Consider the following 26,318-nt stretch of genomic DNA (forward strand, 5'->3'; position numbering starts at 1 on the left):
GATGATCACGCTTCAGAAGCTTTGCAATTTTGAGACTGCTGCATCCCTCTGCAAGATATCTCACTATTTTTGACTTTTCTGAGCCTGTCAAGTCCTTCTTTTGACCCATTTTGCCAAAGGAAAGGACGTTGCCTAATAATTATGCACACTTGATATAGGGTGTTGATGTCATTAGACCACACCCCTTCTCATTACAGAGACGCACATAACCTAATATGCTTAATTGGTAGTAGGCTTTCGAGCCTATACAACTTGGAGTAAGACAACATGCATGAAGAGGATGATGTGGACAAAATACTCATTTGCCTAATAATTCTGCACTCCCTGTAGTATTATTTACTTTGAACTTTATGTTATCAGTAAAATTTAGATTCCATTACGTTTTATTGTCTACGCAGTTTAGTTTTTAATAATTAGTTTCGGTGTTTGTTTGTTTGATTGTTTTTATTAACTCGGTTATTTGATTTTCATTCTTTCAGCATTCTCTTATTCTCCACGACCGGATTAAATAATCAGATTTTTAAAAGTCCACTGCATCTCCTAGATATCCTCATAATGATAATAAGAAGATATTAAGAAGATATATTAAATAAAATTAAAAAAATAAACTCTAATTTTTGAGTCAGATTTAGTAAACATTTAAGATACGTCTACTTGTAATCGTCGCGAATCGCTATGAATCTGTTGCTTGTGGACGGTAGAGGCTGCCTAGGTAACCATCTTCCGTATTTACTACCGGGTCAGCAGTGGTAGCGACATGCTTTCATTGGTAGTTTTTTCAGTCGTTCGCTGGGAAGCAACACTTCGCGTCGCCAGCGGTTATTCTGTCGCCTTTAGTAGCTGAAAGTCATTCACTTTCTATGGACTCCGGTCGCTTCCAGTGTTGTCCCGCGCGGAAGACGACGGTTGATACCCCGGATATGACGTAGGGCTATTACATTTTCGTATGCTGCCTGCGAGTAGTATCAGCTAGGCTAGCACGTCAAAAACAAATAAACTTTATTAATGGTACGGATAGCCGCAGAGTAATTATTCGTTCCGTACCGAGCCGTGGCATTTGACTCTTTATTCACAGCAGTGCCAACCTGTATCCACCGCGATGGTTCGGGCGCGTAGTAGTGTAGTTTGGAGTTTTTTCGAAAACAACGACTCGCGGTCTGTCCGTTGTCTTCTCTGCGCTCGTCACTTGCTCAAAAAAGGTTGTGGTTCCACCACTGCTATGCTGAGACACCTGCGTGTGAAGCATCCCACCGAGCTCTCCACGAGAAGTAACGGACCCGGATCTAAACCTGGCCCCGGGGAAGACCAGCACCATCAGGCGGAAGGAGAGCAGTTCTGCTCCGGTACAGCTCGTCAAACCATCTAAAGTGAACCCCAGCTTTGTGGGGACAGAAGTAGATATACTGTATAGTGTTTTAGAAAAAGGCCGCCAAAGGGTTAGGGTTAGTTAAGTTAAGGATGAAAACCATATTCTATGTGTATTGAGCAGTCACTAAGTATTATCATGTAGCAGAATGTTCACCACTTAAATGTAACTTTGCTTCTTTCTTCTTCAGTGGAAGTGGCACTGGAGGACGATGAGGGTGGCACCATCACCGCAGTACACACAACTGGAATCAGCTCTTCTTTGAATGACCTTCCACAGGAGGGTCCATCAGAAATAATAACACAAATGGAGACAAGTGATGAGCGCCCTGTGAAACGATCGCGACATCGCAGCGTGATCTGGAAACACTTTGATTGCTTGGACAATCTGAACGCCGTTCGTTGTCGCATCTGCATGAAGAAGCTGGTCGAAAGTGGTGGCGTCAGCAACCTGCGGCGACACTTGTCCTCAAAACATCCTAAGGTGTACTCTGAGCTGTTATCCACCCAGCAGTACCCACCAACACCCTTAAACTCCTCACAGGACTCAAACACTAACCCTGAGTCCGATGAGGCCTTATGGGGGACAGAGCAGAGTGATGCTCAAGGTAAGCTGTTTGACAGCCATATTAAAGTTTCACATCTACACAAACAAGAGATAACACCTTGCTTATCTTCCTCTTCAGTATCAAGGGAGGTAGCTAAAGTTCTGGATTGTTTTCCAGTGTTTTTAGTAATCAAGACAAAAATAGAGGGATGAAAACTCTATACCAGGGGTTTAGTTTTACAGTGTGATATTGATAGAAGATCTCCTGCCTGCCAAAAGTTCCTGTTTTTTCACTGTCCACTATAGAAATGTCTGGGGTTTTGTCTGTTTATCTTTTTTTCACAGTGTTTTCACAGTTTTAAAAATGATATTTTCTGCAAATTAACAAAAACTTTATAGTTTATAATTAAAGGAACTTTTTATGTAATTTTACTGGTCTGGTCTGATCGAAGTGAATAGGCTATAAGCACTTTTCCACCCTTACGGACCAAAATTCTTAAACCTCTCACACATCAATTCATAGTACTATGCTGCTCCCTTCACTTCCACTCTACTGCTTTGTCTGCAGTAGCTCTGTTGCCTTCAGACTTGATTATGCCATATTATAGTTTGATTTTTCCTTTCTAAGATCACTCGCTATGCTCCCAGTGGTCTTATATCTCTTTGTGATTGGTCAGATGCTGCCAGTGTCACACCTTTTCATGTATGTGTATCTATGAAAAGGAGAATAAAGAATCATTTGAAAGGATTTAGGCATTGATTATGCATATAATATGGTCTCCTTTTTATCTGAGTGACCAATACACACAAACTTAAGTGGCTCAAATTTATAACACACAAACAGCTGTGCATCTACATCTGGAAAAATAAGTGAACTGCTATAATGTGACTTCTTCTCTAAAGGCTACCTGGAGTCAGGTGTTCCATTTAAGGACATGAGGTGTGAGTTGTGTGATTACAACTATGTTTTCTTTCTTTTCAGTGGAAGTCTTGTCGAAGGACAGAGACTCTGAGACGGTAACACTGGTGAATGAAACCGATAACAGTGTGGCTATCAACGGTATCTTAGACGCTTGCCACGGAAATCCAGCAGAACCTCAAACACACACAGAGGGGAGTGACGACCTTCCTGCAGGACGTCCACTACGCAGTACCATCTGGAGACACTTTGAGCGCTTGGACAGTCTGAACGCTGCTCGTTGCCGTATCTGCACGAAGAAGCTGAAGTGCGGGAAAAATAGCTCCAGTAATCTGCACCGACACATGTCAAAGAGACACCCAAACTTGCTGTCAGAGCAGGTGTCCAATGGGCTGCGTTTACCGGCGTTAAACTCATCTCCGGTCTCACATGCCAACAACAAGACGTCAGAGCAGAGACAGGCTCCAGGTATGATTTTTATAGCTCACAGCTGTTTCACTCAGTCTACAAGAATTGTTATGATACAAATCTCTCCCTCTAAATGCTTCACTCTGGGTCAGCCCTGCTTTTGGTTGCATGGTCCTGTTTCTCCATGTAAATGTGTTCAAAGTAATTTTCTCAATTAAGAGGATGAATACACACAATAAATTAAAAAAAAAATATATATATATATATATATATATATATATATATATATATAAAATTTTTATTTATTTTTTTTAAATTTATTAGGGGTGCAACGATACTCGTATCGATATTGAACCGTTCGATACAGTGCTTTCGGTTCGGTATGCATATGTATCGAACAATACAAAATTTATTTTATCAACTTTCCTTCTGACGATGCTGTCTGTGTTGAGCGCTCAGTGAATCTGCGTTCGACTACTCCGCCTAGGCTGCACTGTCGAGCGCAGATCCACTGAGCGCTCAACACAGACAGCATCGTCAGAAGGAAGAGTGCAGGGCAAGCTAGCGAGACAGAAGTTAAGCTCTCCTTGCAACATGGCAAATTGAACCTCCCCCACCCTCATTCAGATCTGGCGTTTGGAATTATTTTGGTTTTCATGTGACGTATGACCCTGAAGGTAAGCGCGTCATGGACTAAAGTAAAACAGTATGTTGGATATGCAACGCAATGCTCAATTACATGGGTGGGAACTAGTGTGTTAGCGCAGTTAGCTCGTTAACGTGTTGACGCTGTCCAGCCCCACGCACGGGGTGATCAGGGGTAGCTCGTTAACGGAGATTTGCCGTGTTGTGGCGTTAACGTCATTTCAACGCTATTAACGCTGACAGCACTAGTGGGAACACAACGAATATGACTGCACGTTTACGCCGACATCATCCTAGTGCAAAGACAAGTGGAAGCAGACAAAAACAACAAGCACACATGCTATAAACTTTACCTGTCATTTAGACAGCCGTTAGCACATGATTCTCCTTATGGGGACCTGATATGTTTAATATTGTGGCGAGCTCAGACAAGGAGGAGACGGAGGTGTCGTTTGGTCTTGCTTCCCGTGAGCTAGCCAGGGAGCACAGCTGTTTATTGACATCTACAGAAGAACACTGCCGCTAGCTAACTGCTCAGCGCGGCAACCGCACAGCAACAACAACACACAGAGCGCCCTCTGACCCCGGAAGGACACACCGTCGCAGCGAGAAGGCGTCACCCGTCACTATGGCAACATAAACAAAACATAACTGTACAAACAGAACCCCGAACAGCCCTGACCCGCTACAATATGCTGCTGAGAATATAGCCCAGAAGAAGCGTATAGTATATCTTTTATTTTGGAAAGAGCCATTTCTCTGTAATAAACTCTCTTTTCCAAAGATGAGTGATTCCTCAATCAGATACAGGGCTTGCAAAATCGCTAGCCCAACGTCCCGGGGCTAGCGATTTTTCCAGTCGGGCTACCAAAATCTATCTCTGCCCTGCCCGTCGGGCTATTGTAGGAAGGAAAAATATATGTCAATGCTTTCGCATTCTTTCGGAAATGCAGCTGGGTAATTGTGTCATTGGCATCGGTGAGCCACTGTCAATATGTGACATATTGAAGTCGCGTTTGAATTTGCGCTTGTTTTTTGCTTTCACTTTGCAATCGCGCGAACTGTGTATAGAGAGCGACAGCACTGATTGGTGAGTGATGATAATTTGCGCACCAATTCCTCTGACATCGTCTTATCAATCGTTAGCTTACTATGCAAACATGACAAGTGAAATCTCCCGCAGCAAGCTTAAACATATGAGGGGTTGATCGCGCAGAGAATCGCTGACCGTTATGTGTGTGTGTGTGTGTGTGTAAAAGCAGCAGGATATATATTTTAGTTCTGCTGAGCCAAATAAGACAGGTCAGGGTGAAGAAGTGACAGCCAAAGAAAAGCTTACCACAAAACGGAGAAGTTATGACAAATCAGACTATAAGGCAAAAAGAAAGTGCAGCTTTATGGTTTCATGGACAAAACAATTTCTGTGGCTGCAATATGACGAGCTATATAACCGGGGCTGCACATAAGTGGTCCACAGGTGCGCATTCGCTGTCAAAATAAAAAATAAAAAAAACGCGCACAAGATATGAAGTTGCAACGCGTGTTTGCATACATAAGATTTTCTGGAGGAGGACAGACATTTGTTTAAAACTCTTAAAGATGTCGAAGAAGCAAGCTCCTTTAAGCAATTACTTTGGTGTTCCTCCACCTCCAAACAAATGTCAGAAGGAGTCCGAACCACAAAAGAAGCGCGTATTCTAGGAAAAGTGGTTGCAGGAGGTGAGCTGGCTTCAAACAAATGATGAACGCACAGAGATGTGGTGCGGAATGTGCCGTGAAAATTCCACTCTAGTGGACAAAAACACTGCCTTTTATATGGACGCAAACGCGCGTTGCAACTTCTTATCTGGTGCGCGTCTTTTATTTTGACAGCGAATGCGCACATGCGGACCACTTATGTGCACCCGTGTAACTAACATAATGTTCTGCCGGGTGTGTTGTTGGTTTTCTCTCGATTTCTGAGTCGACAAGCGCCTTTGTTACTGGGACCAGTCATTTTAAGAAAGGCCCCCATTAGAACCCATGAGAAATGCAAGAAATGCATTATTGCTCAGTCTGCAATATCTTTCCCAGAACAAACACCAATTGCAAATAACATACTAAAAATAAACCTGAAAAATCCGTTTAGAACAGCGTACTATGTTGCAAAGAGTGAACTACCACTGACACAATGTAGCAGTCTTTGCAAGCTTCAAAAAGCAAATGGCCTAGATCTTGGTTCCACTTGCCTCTTACCCGTGACTTCAGTGGAAATTTCAAATTCAGGATCTGACACAGACTGATTCATGTCCTACACAGTTCTTACAAGTTCATAGAAATTTCTGTTCAATTAGAACCAAGTATTTGAGTTGATGATTGTAATTTTTATACAATGTTGTAATTTGTGTTTCAACAATTTTTTGATTAATGTTTTGTTTCCTTTACAATATTATACTTTAATGTATAATATTGTAAAGGAAACAAAACAGGAAACAAAACCTCAATCAAAAAATTGCTCTCTTTTTTTATTCGGGCTACTTAAATTTATTTTGGGCTACCAAAAACTGAAGAGTCCCTACCCGAAGGGCTACCAGGGATTTTGAAATTTTGAGAGCCCTGAGATATATTTATTTTTTTAATTACTTTTGTTTCAGCAACATTAAATTTAAAAACTGTACTTTTGAGTTAAAATATATATTTATAATTTTAATAAATGACAAATTAAAAAGGCATGAACATTGTTTTTGTATCGAAAAAATATCGAACCGTGACACCAAAGTATCGAACCGAACCGTGAATTTTGTGTATCGTTGCGCCCCGTGTGTGTGTGTGTGTGTATACATACACATACACACATACATATATATATATATATATATATATATATATATATATATATATACATACACACACACACACACACACACACACACACACACACACACACACACACACACACACACACACATTGCTCACACTCTGAATCGAAGAGAAAGGAAGAAAAGAACAGGCCAACCGAAAGGGCTCGTGCTGATGCAGCCACTACTCTGTCTGCACTCCCTACTCTTTGGTTTAGAGCAATTTCCTTTTTACAAGACTGAAGTGCCATAGTCATTACTCCAAATTATGGCACAATATGATATATAAATCTATATTTTGAGGACTTATTTTTTGTTCTTTTTTTCTTTACTTTAAATGTTTATCTGTTCCAAATACCTGTTATAACTCCCTCTGATTAAGAATAATCAGTAGCAGCCCTTAAAAAGACACCTCAGTCCTTTTTTCCAGGTTTCCACTGTGCTGGAGGCTGTAATGAGCCTAAACCTGAGTCCTTCTGCTCTTGCAGGTGCATTGAAGATGTCTGAAGGAGAAAAGCGTACGCTCAAGAGGGAGAGAGAGCTGATAGAGGCTCTGAGGAGAACGCAGAAGGAGGAGGCTCGGACTCTGGAGCATCAGAGGGAGCTGCTGGAGAAGCTGCGTGCAGCTAGTGCCAGAGAGGCGGCAGCAGAGAGGGAGCAAATCGAGTCTCTGAGGAAAGCACAGCAGGAGGAAGCCAACGACTTAAGTAGACAGCGAGAGGAGCTGCAGAAGGAAAAGGAAGAACTACAGAAGAAATGGGAAGAACTCCAGCAGGAAAGAGAAGAGCTCCTGCTGTTTTCCAGAGAGCAGCAAGTCTCTTGATTTTAACTTTGATGAATGCAGCCAGCATTCCTTAAAACACAAAATGCTCTGACTTTGTTTTAGTAAAATATGAAAATTTGAAAACAATAGGTGTGCAGTGGTTTGTTTGGGTTTCTTTTGTTACGGCTTCATCCTGGTATTTAATCCAGGACCCCATCTCACCTTGCAAGGCCACAAAAAGCAACTTTCAGTTAACTTTTCCCTTTAAAGATACCAAGAATATCATATAGCTCAGACATAAAAATATGTTTTAAATACCATAGTAGGTGGGGATGATCTGCCAAAGGCTTTCCAGGACAATATACAATAATGGTGGTGACGTGTGCTGGTCTATGCATTACATTTAACCCTCTACCGTAAACTATTATCAAGTTAATACAGAAATTTTCTCTTTTCATTAAGCAAACTTGAGAGCCACAAAACTGCTTTTGTTCATTCACATTTTTAGCAAATAATTAGATGTTTTTAAAATGTGTACTTGGTTAAATAAATCTTGGTTTATGCTTGTACATCATCTCATATGCGTCTGTAAACCTTTATACACCAATTTCCTTCCGTAGTTTTAGCCCCATACGGTCTCTCCGTTCACTGAGAAGTGTCGCAGTAGCGCCCTCTAGGGGACCAGTTTCGGTGCTGTGGGTTTGTGAGCATGCGTGGTGGTACGTGAAAAGTTTCTCCCCGAGTAACAGTTGTCAGGCACTTGTGTAAAAATGCTGACCTATCCTCACCACTAACAGACTTTAATATGTAATAAAATTTATATATTTATATTATACTTGATTAAATATAACGTTGTCGACACGGTTATGGTTTTAAGACGAGCTCGTCTTCTCTAAAGACCCGATAATAATGCGCCGAAACGCTGCCTGGCAGACTCATCACGGGGAATAGTAAAAAAAATGATGACGTTGGCTTCTGTGTCCTGTTCCGGTGGCGGAAGATGGCCGACGGTGGACCCATAACAGCGAGAAGATGCGACTCCAGCTCTCTGTCCTCTGTGAGTATGGACACCATCTCCGCCCTGACGGAGCTGGAGGACCTGGAGAAAATTTACCAGCAGCTCTGCGAGGAGGAGGTTCGTACCAATGGCCGCTGACGGTGGTTTGTTTGCGGCATACAGGTGCTGTCGTCATCCACGTAAACTTAACAGGCGCTCCTCCTCAAACCGCTGCTGAGAAGGATGTCTGCTTTAATAGATATTCACAAAAACAGCAAGCTTTAATAATAGTTTACGGTCATCAGTAGGAATGCAGTCATGCACCGTGTCACTTCATATTTATTGTTTTTCCTGTTAAATCACCATGGATCGCCTTCTTCCTGCTATCAGTTGTTTCCCAGTATTTGTTGTCGCTTCGTTTTTTCATTAAGTTTTAATGTGTTTATATTCAATAAACTCCTACTTACATACATAACTCCTTTACCGCCTTTTAGAGATGGGCAGATCGATCCAAATATCTAGTATCGATTCCAACACTAATATTGATATTGGATCGATACTTGCTACACCAGCATCCTGCGTTTTTTGCACCCAACAGATAAAAACCAGACTTTCGAGAAACACATGTCCTTAAGTCAAATACAGCCAATCAGCAATGTGAATATGCAACATGGGAAATGATAACATGAAAACACTCTACAGTGTTTGTCTCATCAGTCATGGTATATGATGACAGAGATGGACCAATTTACCCTTAAGTAGACCTGAATTTACAGTGTACTGTCTGAATGTTGCGGCAGAAACTGAGACTCATCAGACGAGGCAGCGTTGTTCCAGTGTTCTGTGCTCCAGTTTTGGTGATACTGACAGGACTGCTGTAGGTTCTTCTTCAAGTGATTATTTCAGTTACTGTTGCCTTCCCATCAGCTTGAAGCCCATTCTCCTTTGACCTCTGGAATCGGCAAGGTATTTTCTCCCAGAGATCTGCTGCTCACTGGATATTTCCTGTTCTTCAAACCAATCTCTGTAAACTTTAGAGATGGTTATGTGGAAAAATCTCAGTGGATCTGTAGTTTCTGTAATACTCATACCTGTCTGACACCAACAACCATCCCATGCTGAAAATAACTTAATTCACCTTTTGTCCCCATTCTGATAGTCATTTGAACTTAAGTAGGCTGTCTTAGTTACATCTACATGACTAGATGAACTGAATGTGATTGCCTGATTAAATATTTGGATAAATGAGCAGTTGTACCTAATGAAGTGTGGATAAAGTAATGTGAGTTGTGGGAACTCTATAAAGAAAAAACTGGTGTTTGTTTTGTTTTTATTGCAGAAAGAGGTGGAAACAGAGCTGGACAGACTGGTAGGGCAGGAGGGGGCCATTCACACTAAAATGCTGGCACTACACAGGATGGGGTACACACAAAATCAGCTGCTGGTCTAAAGTATTTAAATGCTAATCTGTAATCTGTTGTACTAAGCAAAAAAATGCTTTCTCTCTTTGCTCTGCAGACCCAACCTCCAGCTGATTGGAGGAGATGCCAGCCAGCTGTCGGGCATGATCACTTTTACCTGCAGCCTGGCTGAAAACGTCAGCCGTAAAGTACGACAACTAGACCTGGCAAAGGTGAGCATGCATACATTTTAAAGCACCTCCATCAGACCCGCTCAAAATCAGCAGTTTTTTGTTTTGCTTTTTGGCACTATAACTTGCAAATTTAAAACCAACAAATTTGTACAATTGAAGTACGCAAAACATAGTATTTTTTACCGTACTTGTTACAGGATTTTGGAGACCTTGTAACTTTATAAGGACAGGAGATGGCTTCATGAAATTTCCAACCATCTTTGAACGTCAGTAAAAGATGTTAGCATGTGAAAGGTCTCCTTTTATGCCATCATTTTGATACCAGGTTCATTTTCTAGGCGTGACTCCTTCTGGGTCAAAACAGCTTTGATTTCTGAACATGTATCTCATTTGATTTCCCTCAGACGCGGCTATATAACGTTATCCAGCGTGCCGATGATATCCTTGACCTGAAATTCTGCACAGACGGGGTGCAGACAGCTCTGCGTAATGAAGATTACGAACAGGCTGCTGCTCACATCCATCGATACCTGTCTCTGGACCAGTCCGTTATCGAGCTGAGCAGGCAGGGAGAAGAAAGTATGGAGCCTCTTGTTCTACATCAGCGTGCAATCTTAAACTGCAGGCTTAGGGTTAATTAAGCAAATGGAAAATGCAGTTACAGTTGATTTGAAAAACAAAGCTCCATATAGCAGTTAAAGTCGTTACATTAAGGTTTGGGTAAGTGCCACAAAGATACACTAACACTACCATTTCATCACGTCTGCACAGGCAGCGCTGTGGACGCCAGTCTGGTCCTACTGCAGGAAGCAGAGCAGAAACTAAAGGTCATTGTTGCAGAGAAGCTTGATGAAGCCGTAGCAGCAGTCGACCTGGCACAGGTGGAAAGGTTTTTCAAGATCTTCCCTCTTCTTGGCCTCCACCAGCAAGGACTCGCTCGATTTGGCCAGTATCTCTGCAGTCAGGTCAGTAATGAAAACAAGTCCTTTATATTTGCTGCTTTAACTTAAAGAAAGCTGAATCTCATTAATCACAAACCACTTAAACATAAAGAGAGATCCGTGCATGCTGGCTGGTTCCGTGTGTGTGGATGTAAATTAGGGGGGGATGTGGATCCAGATTTGGCTTAATGGGGACATTACAATTCAGCGGTGATAGCACATTGGCAGTCCATGAGAGAGTGTCCAAAGTATGTGGAACAGCCCGTCAATGGACCACTCTTCATCTGTCAGCCAGCCAAGGAGACAAGTAAAGTTATAACGTTCAAAGAGCTGAAGTGAAACCGAGAGTTAAAAACAGAGAAAAGTGTCGCTGCAGCCGCTGTTTGTGCTTTTCATGCTGTATTTTTTAATCTTTGGTGTTTGTTTCTCGCTGTTCTCGTTCCCGGTGATTTTCACTGCTGCTCCCTTCAGTGTTCCAGCCCGCTTTACAACCAGTGGTTGAAAACGCCTGTCTGCAAGGCTCTCCATAAGCAAATACACAGACAGCGGTAGCACAAAATTAAGCATAACTCATCATAGGTGGTGACCCTAACTGTAGTCTTATGCTATTATGTGTTATTTATGCATCATAAATTTCTTTTCTATTTTTCCTTAAATGTTTTGCTTTTCTTCAAAGGATAGGTTTGGGGTTGGGTTCTTCACCAGTGATCAGTTAAAAGTTGTCTGGTTTACTGATGAAGGTCACCTGCCAGCAAACCAGAATGGGTTCACCGGTGGGGATTTTACTTTGTTGTGAACACAGACAGCTGCAGAGACTACAGATGTGCAGTCATTGTAATGTAACACATGTGTAATTGGTGTTGTTGTAGTGTAGTCCACATGGATGCCATTATAAAAAGAAAAAAAAAAAGGCAGGTACGTCACGCAGACCCAAGTAGACCTCAGCGGACTCACAGATATGGAAACTAACTTCTCCTCCTGCATGCTGGCTTGCCGTGCCAGCCGTTGGTCGCTCTATGACAGTGATTTTCAACCACAAAGGAAGGAAACAGTGTGGTTTAAAAAGGCACAAGTAGTCACACATTGATTCTAAATGTGAGGATGCTTATCTGTTTATTAGGTTTTTGTACATAAAGATTCATATTTTTAACATAGCAGCTTAGTTTGAGTGACATGAGGGCAGCTGTGGCTGTAATAGTGGCCTTAGTCGAGGTGCATATTTTCTTTTTGTCTCCTATTTATGCATTTCATCACACTTGTAATTTCAGTTTATCCTGATTTGAGTCATGTATTTTAGTCTGCTACAATATGTCGTTTTGATTCACACGCTCTCACACAGCTTGCCTCCAAAGCTGAGGAGAACCTGCTGCTAGCAACTGGAGCAGATCTGGGTGAGAAGAGAGCTCTGCTGATATTTGCAGACACGCTAACGCTGCTGCTGGAAGGTGAGAAAACACAGACTGTGCGTGTCTGCCTGAAATCCCCTTTGCATGCTCTCTCCACCCGTGTGCTGGTTTGCGTTCACAGGTATCGCTCGCGTTGTGGAGACCCATCAGCCAATAGTAGAGACGTACTACGGTCCAGGCCATTTGTACACGCTCATCACTCACCTGCAGCAGGAATGTGATCGCCAGGCCCAGAAAATAGTTGACAGGTTCATCCAGCAGAGAGGATACCACACCAAGGTGTGTGTGAGACGCCGGCGCTGCGTCACATGGTTGCTTTCACTGCGTCCCTGACCTGGCTGTGACCTTGAATCTGCTCTTTAGTTTCAGGTCGTCCAAAGCAGCATGATGAAGAGTGTTCCAGGGGAGAGGATCGAGCCAAGGTGCGTGTGTTTGTCTAAGCGGGATGCTGCATTTCCTACATGTTTGAGGGTTTATATTTTTGTTTATACCTCCTCCTTCCACAAACAGGGAGCTGGATCCCGTCCTGGCAGAAGTCACTCTGATGAACGCGAGGGCGGAGCTCTACCTGCGCTTTCTACGTCGCCGCGTGATGGCCGACTTTGAAGTTGGGGACGCTCAGAGCATCACGCAGGGTAGCTTCATGTGTGATTTTCTTTTTCTTTTCTTTTTTTAATTCAAATGTGAATGTAAAGAAGTGTGCAGTTGAAAATGTGTGTTTTCCCCTCCGTGTTTAAACACACAGAGCATCAGCAGAACGTGGAGAAGCTGCTGAAACACTGCCTGCTGAGCACAACGATGCAGGAGCTGATTGGTTATTACATTCCCATGGAAGAGTACTACATGAGAGAGTCTGTCAACAAGGTCAGCTGAGTGCAGTGTTATTTCTGTACTTCAAAGACTCAGTTCACTCATCGAAGACTGTTTATGTGTCCGCTGCACTGACACAAACGTGAAAAGGTTGTGTAACATTTCTGTGGATGTGCAGGGAGCTGTACATGTCGAGTCTGAGGTTAAAAAAAAAAGAAGCTTAAATCCTGCAGGTCACCCTCATCTCTGCTTCAGGCTACATTAGCTGCTGATAGTATAATGCACTCAGATGACAGACCAAACTGTGTCGGTCATGTTGCATCATGGGTAATGTACACATCTGTTTTAGAAAGGGAAAGAGAATATGAGGGATAAAAAAAAAATAAATTTTTTTTAAAAAAGGCAGCTGGCTGGTTTTACGTGCAAAGGTTTCATCAGCATTTTCTTACTTGAATTTACCTGTGATTTCACTGCAAACATTAAAAATTGCTTAGATTACCAGAGAGCAGATGATTCCCAAAGTGTGGCCTGCAGCCCCCTGGTGGGCTGTGAAGGTATTGCCAAAGGTTAATTGGCAATAAATACAGGCTGTGTCAAAAAGATTTATCCAATTTCAAAAGGTTGTATTTTTTAAAGCAGTGGACATTTTAAATTTAAACATTTTATTTTAAAATTTAACACCATCTGCTTCTTGGGGTTTGTGTTTTTGTTGGGAGGTTTTTAAGCTATCGTCACTTCTGAGCAAATGCTTTGCTTCTCTCTTGAAAAAGGTTTACAGCTTTCCCTAGTGGAACAGTTCAGAGCATACATATTTCCTTCATCAGGGTTTCTTAACCTTTTCCCTGCACTTTAGAATGCTCAAAACTTCACACACATCAACTGTTTCTCATTTATGATTAGTGATGAAAAAAAGGCTCGGCGGTGCTCGTGTAATACAAAAAGACAGGTCAGCCGGATAGATCAGCAATTTCCTGTTTGTTTACTTTTCCTGAAACAGTTATGTGCATTAATTTAACGTAGTTTTACTCCACATTCATCCCCCGGTTGTCCACCCTGGCCGTGCAGAAGCTCTGTGCCTTACATAGAAAAATGAGGACATTTCAGCATATGCTAATTATAAATAGACAGACAGACTGATTCTCATTCAGTCGTGTCCTGAATGTGACAGTAATTTTACATGTGTTTGATGACTCGCAGGTCTGGCAATGAAATGGCTATAGTGACATTTTTAAAAACCAAATGTAATATTTGTAGACAAGATCTGAATATACTCCAAACATGCATCCAAAAACGTAACTCTTTAACACCCGAGTATCAAACAGGATGCCTGACTTATAAATAAAATATTTCTCATGTTTCTGGAACAGTTTAAAGTTTCTCTCTAGCCCAAACTTGTAGAAGAGCAACGGTAATGACAGCAGTACCTTGTGAATGCTTGTGCTACTGTATAATAAAGTCAAGTTGCTCATGTCAAGCTCATTTTACATCAGAGGCAACATACACTTTGATCTTAGATGGGCCGGACAAGTAAAAATACCCTTTTTGTCACTATAAAAATGTGTTAGCTACACATTAAATACCTAAGATATCTCAATATAAATACAAAAATATAATAAATATAATATTAGAAAAAATGCCATTTCATCTTTAGATCTAATTTTTCTACTTTTTTTTTTTTTTTAATGGGTTTGAGTAAATGAAAGAAATCTGTCAGCACCACTCTTACATGCCAACATTTATAAGAAAATTCTGGTAGTTCATCGCCCAGACTGTCCTGTAATTATAAAGTTTTTGTTAATTCCCTGAAAACCTCCTGTTTTTATTACTTATGCACACATTGTGCATAAATCTGTGCACACATTCGAAACAAAAACAGTTTGCATAGTATACAGTGAAAAAAAGAGTAACTTTCTATCATTTTATTGTTTATGTGTTACTTTATACTACAGTAATAAGGTAACTTCACGTTTTTTTTATTTATTCGTTACCATGTTATTAACTCCTCTCCTCCCCCAGGCTGTTGCTATGGACACATACGAAAAGGGACAGCTGACCAGCAGCATGGTGGACGACTGTTTCTACATTGTGAAAAAGTGCATCAGCAGAGCTTTATCGAGTTCCAGCATCGACTGCCTCTGTGCAATGATCAACCACGCCAACTCCGTGCTGGAGTCTGACTTCAGGTCGCTCGCTCATTTTCTACCTCTTTAAAATCCTGGTTTTGTTTGGTTTTACACATTTATTACATTGACACGTGCCCCTTTCCTGCCTCATCTGCCTCTTCTCACCCGTCAGGGAGGTGTTGTATAACAAGCTGCGGCAGGGCTTCCCGGCTACAACACTGCAGGACATCCAGCGTGGTGTCAGCAGCGCGGTCAGTCTGATGCAGAGCAGCTTACAGCAGGGCAAGTTCAACACGCTGGGCATCGAGAGCACCGAAGACGCCAAGGCTGCGTTCCTGGTGAGACCGCTCGACACAGAAATACTTGCCTCACTCGTAGAGCAGTTCCTTAGAAATCTTTGTCAGACTGTAAGATAAATGAATCACTCACATCTGCTGTATAAGCCCTTTAAAAAAGAGCTCAGCAGTAATTTAAAGGAGGAATCGAATGAATGAGCTAAGTGAGTAGCGCTTTAATTTTTAAAATGGCTCTTTGTTAAAACAAGAGCGACTTCAAAAACCTTTTTAATATCATTATAAATTGAAATTAAGAAACACTTAAAGGCTTATAACTACCAGCTGAGGCAGGAGATGTCAAAATACCTCATCTCCAGCAGATTATAGTTTTTAAAGCAGGACTGAGTCACGCTGGCTGTAAGAATCCTTCATTTTCACTCGTCCCCCACTCAGGTGACCCTGAATAACGTCGAGGTGTGCAGTGAGAACATCACAACTTTAAAGAGGAACCTGGAGGTGAGTTTGTGCCACAGCTCTTCCTTTCTCCTGTTCATCACGTTATTTTTATTTTTCTCCCCAGAAATTAAAAAAAAATGTCAATTTTCTTTCCGGTCAGAACGACTGCTCCAAGTTGTTCAGTCAGGGGGTCGGCTCTGGAGAGCAAGCCAAGATTGAGAGCTGTTTGTCCGACCTTGTCAGCACGTCCACAAAGTTCAAAGATCTATTACAGGTTGGACGTGCACGCAGACACACACACACACACACACACACACCACATGCTTGTCTGCACAGACTTGTATATTTTCTTAATTGGAGTGGGAGCCTCAGGATGGAGAACTGTTGTTAGACCAGAGAGCGCCGTGGAGGGAGAGCTCTTATTTATTTAACAAGTCACAGGAGATCTAGAAGCGCAGCTTTAATGAGATCTTTTAATAAAGCCCTGTTTTCGAGGAGGTGCGTGTCGTTGTTGTGTAACCCCGGGGATACTCTGGGCGTGGCTGCCTGACATCCGGCTCCAATGAAGCAGATCACACCTGCTCCACACGGTCCTTATGATTCCAGAAAATGCATCCCAGAAACAAGTTTTTGCTTTGTGTTGGCGCTGGAGAAGCCAAAGACTTGGAACAGCATAGAGCACCCAGTCAGTTACTAAAATAACAGACCTCGTGCTCCCGGGGTATCCCAGTATCCCGTGAAAACATGACAAACCCACAACCCGTGTGCTTCCAGAATAAAGAGAAATGGAAAGAACTAAGAATTTATTTATTTATTTTTTAAGGTCAGGTATTTGTCTTTGGTTTTCTTTCACAGGAGGGTCTGACGGAGCTAAACACAACAGCCATAAAGCCTCAGGTCAAACCCTGGATCAGCAGCTTCCTGTCCATCTCACATAACATAGAGGAGGTAACGCTTTCACCTTTCTGCACACGAATAAATCAGAGGTTACAGAACGTCTTGCTGCAACTGTCTGCATCCCTCACAGGAGGAGTTTAATGACTATGAAGCTAATGACCCCTGGGTGCAGCAGCTCATCGTCAACTTGGAGCAGCTGATGACAGAGTTTAAGGTGTCTTTTAAGATTTGACTTTGTGTTTACCGGCTAAAGATACTCTTCCTCACTGTTTAGTAAACTTCTCTTCTCGTCTTCTGATCTGAACTCCCCGCCAGATGGCCCTCTCCCCGGTCATTTACGACACGCTGACCAGCCTGATGACCAGTCTGATAGCTATTGAAATGGAGAAGACGGTCCTCAAATGCTCGTTCAGCAGGGTGAGGCGCTTAGCTTGGCCACTGGGTGGCAGCGAGCTGCTTGTGCGTCACGTCACTGACACTCATGAAGAAAGGCCTCCAATAATTTATTAATGAGTTCAGAAAGGCCTGTAGCAGAGGGTGCTTCCTTCTGGCACGGCAGCTTCTTCCTATTTTTGTGCAGCATGTTTTTACATAACCTCTAAATAAATTATGACACAATGTAGAACATATAGTCCTAAAAAAGAAAGTTGCCGTGTACGTAAAACGCACCCACAGACGTTATTTTTGACTTTTCTGTTGTAGCTCGGGGGGCTCCAGTTTGATAAAGAGCTTCGGTCTCTCGTGGCGTACCTCACAACCGTGACAACCTGGACCATCAGAGACAAGTTCGCACGCCTCACACAGATGGCCACCATTCTCAACCTTGAGCGGGTAATTTAGACTGTTTTAGAAACACACACCATTTATGGGGGCTTAGCACCAGTGATGGATTGTAACTAGCAATGTTTTTGCTATTGGGAAATATCTATGTGACAGCTTTAGCTGCTATCCATCCATTCTCTTCCGCTTATCCAATTTAGGGTCGCAGGGGGGCTAGAGCCTATCCCAGCTGTCATAGGGTGAGAGGCGGGGTACACCCTGAGCAGGACACCTTTAGCTACGAGTTGCTTTCATTAACCTGGCTTTAGCCTACCTGATACAGCAATGAAATGTGGCCTGCTGGCTTAAATGCAGGAGTTTTTTCCCCTGTATAAGTCAATTTTTGGTATTCCTTTCCCCAAAGAAGTCGCCAGTCAGTATCACGTTGTCAACTGGGATTTCTTTTATTCTTTTTGTCTCATAGCATGTTTAGAAATGACAAGAACAATGGGCTCATGTGGTTTCCACAGAGTGTGGACCACTCGTGCTTTCTGTCATACTGTTGTGAGCTGGAGAAAACACCAAAAATACCAAAAATAACTAAAGTTACTATTACTTTACCGATTTCTTCTGCAGGTAACTGAGATCTTGGATTACTGGGGCACTAATTCAGGTCCCCTGACGTGGCGACTGACGCCGGCAGAGGTGCGTCAGGTCCTGGCGCTCCGCATCGACTTCCGAAGCGAGGACATTAAGAGGCTGCGGCTGTAACCCTCGGAACTGGTGTGCGGGTGCCTTTGATTGCTGTGAGAGTTTTCACTGCAGAACTCTGTTTGCAGTACGGACAAGCCGAGGATTTCTTTTTATCTGAATTCTTTGGGGGGGTTCAGACCTTCTGCTCTTCACCCCTGACTGATGACAGTCTATATCATTATAGCTGGGCTTTTATGGGGCAGGGATTTTGACGAATTTGATAGGAATTAACTGTAAAATATGAGAACGTTCTGTTAAATGTTTAATTAAAAGCGTGACTGTGTAATTATATCTCAGTGGGAGTTTAACATGTAACTGGCTCTGAGAAACGAGGACACACTGGGACTGAGGAGCGGCGCTCTGCGGCTCTCAGTGAAACAGAGCAGTAATGAACATCGTACCCATTAAATTGACAGAAGCAGGTCAGACAGCTGATCCAGCCTAGTCATTCAATATATGAATAGCTCCTTGTCTGCAGCGATGGAACACTTTTAACCTAATAAATCGAGAGCTGCTGTGCGACGCCTCTGATCCCCCGCCATCCGCCACATCTCACCGAGTGCCGCTCCGCTGCTGCGCAGGACCTGCTCCCAATCTTTTATACATATTTCTGACACTAAATACAAAGCTGTGCTCACCAGGCGATGAAGCATTAAAAGTGGTCCACTCTCATAATGTTCAGCCTAATTTCCCGGTCTAACCTTAGTTCTCTGCACAGATTAAAGCAGGTCAGCGTTTGTTTAAAGTTTTGTTTTTGTTTTTTCCTGAGCAGCATTGCAACCGTGACGGTCTCGTTTTTTGTTTTCCTTTCAGTCCTGTGTAATCAGACTCAGACAAACGCTGGGATAGTTAGGAAAAGTGTGGCTTTAATGTAAACACAACATTCGATTGGCTCAGCACAAACATTCCACATGAGAGCAACCAATAAACTACTGAATAGGATGAGGGGTGCAGCACAAAAACATTCACAGTAAAAAAAAAGAAAAAAAATCTGGTATAATCATAATATATATGTACAGTACGGTGCTTTTTTTTAAGGTGAAAATGGAGATATGAGGGTTGATATGTGATGGCTAGAGAGTATACAGGGGTGGGAAGATGAATTTCTGGGTGCATGGGTGAAAATAGAGAGCTGTTTTTTTTTTTTGTTTGTTTTTTGTTTTTTCCTTCTCTGTGAAAAGAGAAACATGACAGAAGAAAGAGGAGAGAAGGAGAGGAGAGGGGAGTGGTGGGATAATGGTTCCCTCCTCACTGATTAGGAGAGGGGAGGTGAGGAGGAGGAGGGAGTGGGGGAAGAAAAACTTGACTCCCCAGACAGAGGCTGCCTCAAATGAAATTGTTCTCCTCGTGCAGTCTTCTATTTCTACACAGATTCACATCGAAGGGTCACGCACCACACGGAGAACAAGATGTCATCGGAGGGCTGATTTCTACCCTCTGAACCGAAGGCGGGAATCGGTGCACCCCAGTTATTTTGTGACAGGAAATAAATAAGGTGGCATGGGATTTCAGGAGGTAGGAGGAGGCATGTAGGGCGTGAGGCTTAAATAAATAAATCATTCACTGATAATAAAATGTTATATCTGTTGGTTAAATAATAGAGTCGATATAATGAGCTATGATTTCTGATCCTATTCCCCTAACTGTCGTTCTCAGATGGTTGGCACCGATATTTTTTCAAGAGATATCATTGGCTGTTAGGTATTTCCTCAGGCTACAGGAGGCCAGTGCTGATGGGCAGCCACTCTGAACAGAGGGATCCTCTCTTCTAATCGTGATTAAAGTAAAAGAGAAAACCGAGAGTGGAACAGGCCTGGGGGGGCTACTCCGTCATGTGCGCGTCTGAAGGAAACTTTAAATAAGCCTCCTTCTTTTCCATCCATAACCCTCAGCCACAAGTACAGCACCTCCCTGACATCCCCGTCGTCATCTCCACACACAACAGCAGCTCTTCAAACGGCGCACCAGAGGCTGTATTCAGTCCAAAGACGCGAGCCTTGAGACTTGCACTTAAAAACAAAAATGCCCACAAATTCTGGGGACAATATTCCACGTTGTGCTTAACCCAAAAAAAAAAAAAGAGCACGCTCCTCGCATTACATTTCAAGCTCCGGCTGAATAAACCCCTGGTGCCGCCGCTTCTGACCCTCCCGGTTGTTGACACGGTCATAGACGAAACAGCAAACATTCAGCTCAAAAACACATTTTGAAAAAAAAAAAAGAGACAAAAACGGGGTTTTTATACCGAAATCAAAATAAGAGGAAGAGGAACAAATCATGGCAATAATCCAGTGTGGTGTCTGACGGCAGCTCTTTGGGTCCGTTTGGACGTGTAGAATTACATATTTATGTGTTTAAGTATCATCAAAATTATCATTATTAACACCTCATACACTCCATGACAACCTCTGTGCTTGGCCAGGCCTCAGTATAAGCCACACCCTCTGAGGTTGTTTGCAATAATGATGTCGGTGACGGCATCGAACACTACCTGGATGTTTCCCGTGTCAGTGGCACAGGTCAGGTGACAGTAGATCTCCTTGTTTGGAGAGCGGTTCTTACTCTCAAACTGAACCTGAATATATGCAGTAGCGTCTTCGTAAGTGTTAGCACCTGGAGAGAAAACAGCAGAGGGCGATTAAAGCGCGTCGCTTTGCTCGGGAAGCCGCTCCGACTGAGGGCGCGGGACTCACCTGTGTATTCTGGAAAACAGATCGTCAGCGGGGACTTCTTTATCTTCTCAGCGAACAGATCCTTCTTGTTGAGGAAGAGGATGATGGAGGTGTCGATGAAGAACTTGTTGTTGCAGATGGAATCGAAGAGCATGAGTGATTCGTGCATGCGGTTCTGCGGAAAGAACAAGTAAAACAATGAGGGGAGTCTAATAAAACACACAGGCCCAAAGGAAAGCCGGCAGCGCTTCAGTAAAGATAGTTTCTTACTGCTTTTGTTACTTGGACACAGGCCTGGTCTGAGCCCAGAAAAACCCTGATAAACAATAAATCGCAGTCCCAGCTTTAATGATTGTTTAATCGCTTTTGTTATGAAACAGAACAAACACACATTTTACAGGATTATTATTATTATTCCTGTTAACTCAGCCAAGGCACTTGGCAAATATGCATGTGTGGGGGTTTTCCGTCAAAGAGGCCTTTTAGAGCAGTTTTAGCCAAACACAAAGAGAGATCACCAGCCTTGTCACATTTTTTAACCACTTTTGCTCATCTTAGTCTGATTTTTTTCTTTTTTTGCACTTGAAACGGTTGGAAGTCACAGGGAAAGGCATAGAGTTCTGTCAAGTATGGTAACAAAAGTATTAAGCCAGGGGGGAAAAACCTGTATGTGTCAATTTTATATTGAAGAAGAAAGTAAGAAAACGATAAATAAATGAATAAGAAGTGTTTTTTCCTTAAAATTTAAAGTCTGAGAATGGAATGAGGTGATGTGTGGACTGTACATCCTACCTCTGAGACAAATAGAGATTGCATAAATACATATTTTTATACAAATATATAACACGTGGCGAAAAAAACTTGCCAAGAAATCTTCAAGTTAATTGGACGACTTCTAAGTTTTATTGGATTAGCGTCAGTGGAGGGATTCAGGCACACTTACAGTTGTTTCATCTTCATGGAGCACCTGGTCGTACCCACTCAGAGCGACGCAGAAGATGATGGCCGTCACGTCTTCGAAGCAGTGGATCCATTTCTTCCTCTCTGACCTCTGACCTCCCACGTCAAAAAGCCTGGAAAAGGGCGGGGGGTGTCAATACAGAGCGGGAGCAGAAAACCTTTGAACTTCGAGTAGGAGCGGCTTCCTACCTGAAGTGGAGGTTTTTGAAGGTGAAGTGGGTTTCAACGATACCAGTGGTCTTCACACGGGTTCTCAGGATGTCCTGCTCTGTGGGCTGGTAGTCTGCCGCACCAATTCGGTCTAAACTGTCCAGATAGCTGATGAAGGAAGACAGGAAAAGCAGTGGATAAAAATGGTGGATTTTTTGTTTGTTTTTTTTCCTTTTGTAGTCTTTTTGCTCGACTCACTATTTAGCCGAATCATTAAGCTGGTATTCTCGAGCACGGTTGAAGCACTCCTGAGTCCCGGCGTCAGCCCATAAACGCTTCATAGCGCTGAGGAGCTCTGCAGAGTACGGCTCTGTGTCCTCCATACGACTGACCACATCACAAACCAGCTTAGCATCGGCCTGCACGAGCACATTTCATTAGATCAGGGAAGAGCAACTAAATTATATCAGTATATTTATTATTCATCATCTGTCAGAGCTGTATATATGGGGCTTTTTAAATATGATAAATCAAAATGCACATCTGTTCCTCTAAATGGATGCTACAAAGAAGTTGAAAAGTACACTAGATAAAACTGCTGCATCCAGTCCTTAAATCAAAACCCAAAGATGCTGTGAACTACATGAGACCAAAATTCAAGGTTATTTTGTTAAAATTGCAGCTTCTGAAGAGCTGAAGGGTGAAGGTAAGACTAACTTTTCGATCCTTGTCTCCAAACTCAATGCCCAGTGAGTCCATGGCTCGAAGGATGGCTGCCAAGCTCTGGATGGTGTTGCTGTAGACCACAGGCTTGTACTGCTTCACATCATCCCCAGAAAAGCCATCTTCATGGATAATCCTGCACAAGTACAGAGATATTAAAGAGGTAAAAGTCAGACTAGCTAAATAACTGCCTTTTCACAATAAAAGTTCTGCCTCTGTGTGTGCGCACGTGTGTGAGGTGGTTACTGTCTTATCATGCTCTCTCCCGTGTTCCTACCATCTCTGCTTTAAATCCATCTTTAAGTGTGTGTATAGTGTGTATAATGAGGCAGAAATTGATCACACACTCCGTCTGTGATCTGTAATTGGGCAGTAATGCGATATTTATAATTTATGATGGGAAATGGGGTGGAATCAGTCAGAGCACCAATCAATCACACAGTTAAACTCCTCCATAATCCGGGTAGCATTAAATCATCCATCAGGACATCCTCACCCCCTGGCTTGATCAATAAAATGTCAGGTGCATCCTCCTGAAAACTGACCCGCGATCCACTCCTTAAAGCGGGCACCCCGTTCCCTCGCTTGTCATCAGCAATTGATATTTGATTTGGGGGGTGGGGTGGTAAATATGGGATGACGGTTTTAATATATTCATCTCATTAGTGCACATTACGAAAGATGTTTCACGGCAGGGAGATCAGCCTCACGCCCTGAATCTCCACCACCATCATAAAAATTAACAGTCGTGTGAAATAAAACATTAACCCAGAGGGAAACAGGAGCAGGGGTGCCATCTAAAGCTGATAGGAATTATACCCGTCGATTAATCGCTCATGCAGTGAGTATTTCCAAAGTGAAAATACTCAAAATACAATTACGGATAAAAGAAAAGCACCATTCAATCATCAGAATAAGTTCCTGACAATTAACTAATTGGTGAAGCTCTAAGATAACTGTGACTATTGATCAATCCTACAAGGACGTGTGTGTGCACAAAATGCTTATAGTGACAAAAAAAACCTGCATAATAATAACTATTCTGACTAAACGAGATACAGGGAAGTGGATAGTTGTTATAAAATTAAAAAACTAGTTTAAGGTATATGCTACTAATAAAGACCAATCACAGAGTGTGACAGTGGAAATGTATATAAATAGACATGCCTGACATTTCTGCAGCTGCAACTGACTGCTGTGGCAAGTGCTACATCAATCTATCGATGAAGCTGCTCCTTGTTTAATTCACTCAGTCCATGTGGAAAATCTACTCTGGTGTGTGTGTCTGTGCTGCACTTTTCTGGCTCTACTAAGGCTTTTCAAACATTTCCTGTTGCCTCTCTTTTACAAACTGGCTAGAGTGAAATTGCAACACTGCCTAAATACCAACCTGCAAGATGATGAGTTGGCAAATCAAAATAAGGGCATGCAACCTGAACTCTCCAATACCTAAACTTTATTACTCGTGGTGTGTGTGTGTGTGTGTGTGTGTGTGTGTGTGTGTGTGTGTGTGTGTGTGTGTGTAGTAAAAACCCATCCATCTGCTGCTTGCTTGGGCTGAAGGAAGCTCTGAAAGTGTTTGTAAACACTATCTGGCCCAGTGTGTGGAGTTCAGGGAAGAGTGGTGAGTTATGGGCAATCAGAGACCGCAAGGAGGGTAATGAGGTGAAGGGAAGAGGCATAGAGGGAGGGCGCAGTCGGTGCAGTTGCAGGAAGGAGACAGAGATGTTTCACAGGACAGAATAAGCAGAACAGCGTGGCTTTTTCATGCTAAAACATCGACAAACTTAACTAAGAGGGTTAGAGGAGATGACAACTGTGATTTAAAACATCAAAGAGTGATTTAGCTCAGACAGGGGGAGGTTTAGATGCTGTTTTAGAAGCCATATTTCTGCGTAAATCGGCTTTATGGGCAAAGTACTCCTGGCGATATCGGGCACTTAAAGCCATTAAGATTAAAAGCAGAGGTATTCACTAATGGACCTGTAGTCCTCACTGTAATTCACGCGCGCGCGCGCGCGCGCGCACACACACTCGCATACGGAGAAACAACACCCACACCTCCCCAGTCGCACACTCCCTGTAGTCAAGCCAAAGCCTCGTTAACTACATTTCAGCACCCCGGCGGTGAACAGCACCCTGGGACGCACCGGTGTGGCCTCCGCAGCCTCACTGTCGGTCTACAGGAGGTGCTCGAGTCACCGGCACTCCTCCTGGGCTATACGGCCTCTCGAAACATGGCGGCTCAACCTGCCTTAGCCCATATAGGGGAGGCAGGCGCAATCTCGGGCCTTTCACTCTCGATGTGTGTAAGAGGGTCGAAATAAGGCCCCGAAAAAATTAAAATTAACGGACACTTACTTCATCTGCTTGACGATGGTGCTTTTGCCGGACTCTCCGCCGCCTGTAAAGAGGGGAGGAGGGCAAGAGTGAGAGCCGGCAAAGAAATCAGTACCACGGAGAGCACCTCCGCCCCATGCAGTCCCACCAAAAGAGGTAGACCGAGCCGAGGAGACGAAGCCCCGCGGCCGGGGCGGCTCTGATCTTACCGAGCAGGAGGAGTTTGACGTCCTTTGCGGCGACCATCCCGTCCTCTTTCAGGTTTTTCTCGATGGCCTTGCTCCGGTCCAGAGCGGCGCGCTCCTCGGCGCTCAGCGTACATCCCATGTTTCCAGGCGAATGAGCAATCCCGTCGTCTCCCCGGTCCGCCCTGTCCCTCGCCGACTCTCTGTCACTGCGTTGTCTCGCTCGCGCTCTCCTCCCGCGCGGTCTGCTACAGCATTAGGCCCGGATTGAGGGCGAAACGGAGCCGGGATCCCGAAAAGGTCTTTTCTCCGTGACTGTGAGTCTCTGGCTCCGTCCCCTCTATCAGAGGGGGTTGAGAAGGGGGGGTGGGAGGTGGGGTCGTTGTGCTCGAGCCTGCGGGGTTGGGGTTGTTGTTAGGTGGGGAGGGGGGGTCTCGAGCGCGCGCTCTCTCTCTTTTTCTCTCGCTCTACAGGGCGGCGCTGATGGTGATGATGGCAGCGAGCGCGAGCGATTTCATCGTATCTTTTTTTTTTTTCACGAAAGCAGGCAGGAGGGGCGCTAGAGGATGAGGGAGGGGAGGAGGAGGAGGGAAAGCTGCGCGAGACTCACCTAACGCGGACAATCTGGCTGACGTCAGAGCAGCCGAGCTCTAATCACGTCCGATGAAAGATTATTCAAACGAAAGAGCTGTTTAAATGGCAAACGTCGACCCCGTGTCTCGTGGCATCAGTGGAAATCGTGCAGCGGTGGGAACGTTAAAACGCCCCAACGCGGTCACCGTCTATTCCCTGG

The 26,318-nt window shown here is 43.4% G+C and overlaps 3 protein-coding genes across 3 annotated transcripts; 2 read left to right on the forward strand and 1 right to left on the reverse strand.

The window, feature by feature from the left end:
• Positions 1–931: 931 nt before the first annotated feature.
• On the forward strand, positions 932–7,631 carry LOC120721037 (inner centromere protein A). The gene is made up of 4 exons (XM_040011038.1): positions 932–1,343; positions 1,557–1,973; positions 2,895–3,299; positions 7,210–7,631. The coding sequence occupies exons 1-4, from the start codon at positions 1,100–1,102 to the stop codon at positions 7,542–7,544; spliced, it is 1,401 nt and encodes a 466-aa protein (XP_039866972.1). The 5' UTR covers positions 932–1,099; the 3' UTR covers positions 7,545–7,631.
• A 719-nt stretch (positions 7,632–8,350) lies between these two features.
• Positions 8,351–20,650, forward strand: cog4 (component of oligomeric golgi complex 4). Its single transcript, XM_040011036.1, has 19 exons — positions 8,351–8,619; positions 9,821–9,903; positions 10,000–10,114; positions 10,480–10,654; positions 10,847–11,040; positions 12,356–12,461; positions 12,544–12,701; positions 12,786–12,844; positions 12,933–13,057; positions 13,168–13,286; positions 15,249–15,415; positions 15,528–15,693; positions 16,084–16,146; positions 16,247–16,360; positions 16,942–17,034; positions 17,114–17,197; positions 17,299–17,400; positions 17,686–17,814; positions 18,379–20,650. Exons 1-19 carry the CDS (start codon positions 8,485–8,487, stop codon positions 18,511–18,513), a joined length of 2,322 nt encoding a protein of 773 aa, XP_039866970.1. The 5' UTR covers positions 8,351–8,484; the 3' UTR covers positions 18,514–20,650.
• Positions 19,635–25,958, reverse strand: gnao1b (guanine nucleotide binding protein (G protein), alpha activating activity polypeptide O, b). Its single transcript, XM_040011039.1, has 8 exons — positions 25,550–25,958; positions 25,362–25,404; positions 22,995–23,136; positions 22,536–22,696; positions 22,317–22,445; positions 22,111–22,240; positions 21,189–21,342; positions 19,635–21,108 (listed from the first exon to the last, which is right to left on the reverse strand). Exons 1-8 carry the CDS (start codon positions 25,665–25,667, stop codon positions 20,921–20,923), a joined length of 1,065 nt encoding a protein of 354 aa, XP_039866973.1. The 5' UTR covers positions 25,668–25,958; the 3' UTR covers positions 19,635–20,920.
• Positions 25,959–26,318: the final 360 nt, after the last annotated feature.

The sequence above is a fragment of the Simochromis diagramma genome, unplaced genomic scaffold (genome assembly GCF_900408965.1).
Source record: "Simochromis diagramma unplaced genomic scaffold, fSimDia1.1 OVJJ01000603.1, whole genome shotgun sequence".
Lineage (NCBI taxonomy): Eukaryota > Metazoa > Chordata > Actinopteri > Cichliformes > Cichlidae > Simochromis > Simochromis diagramma.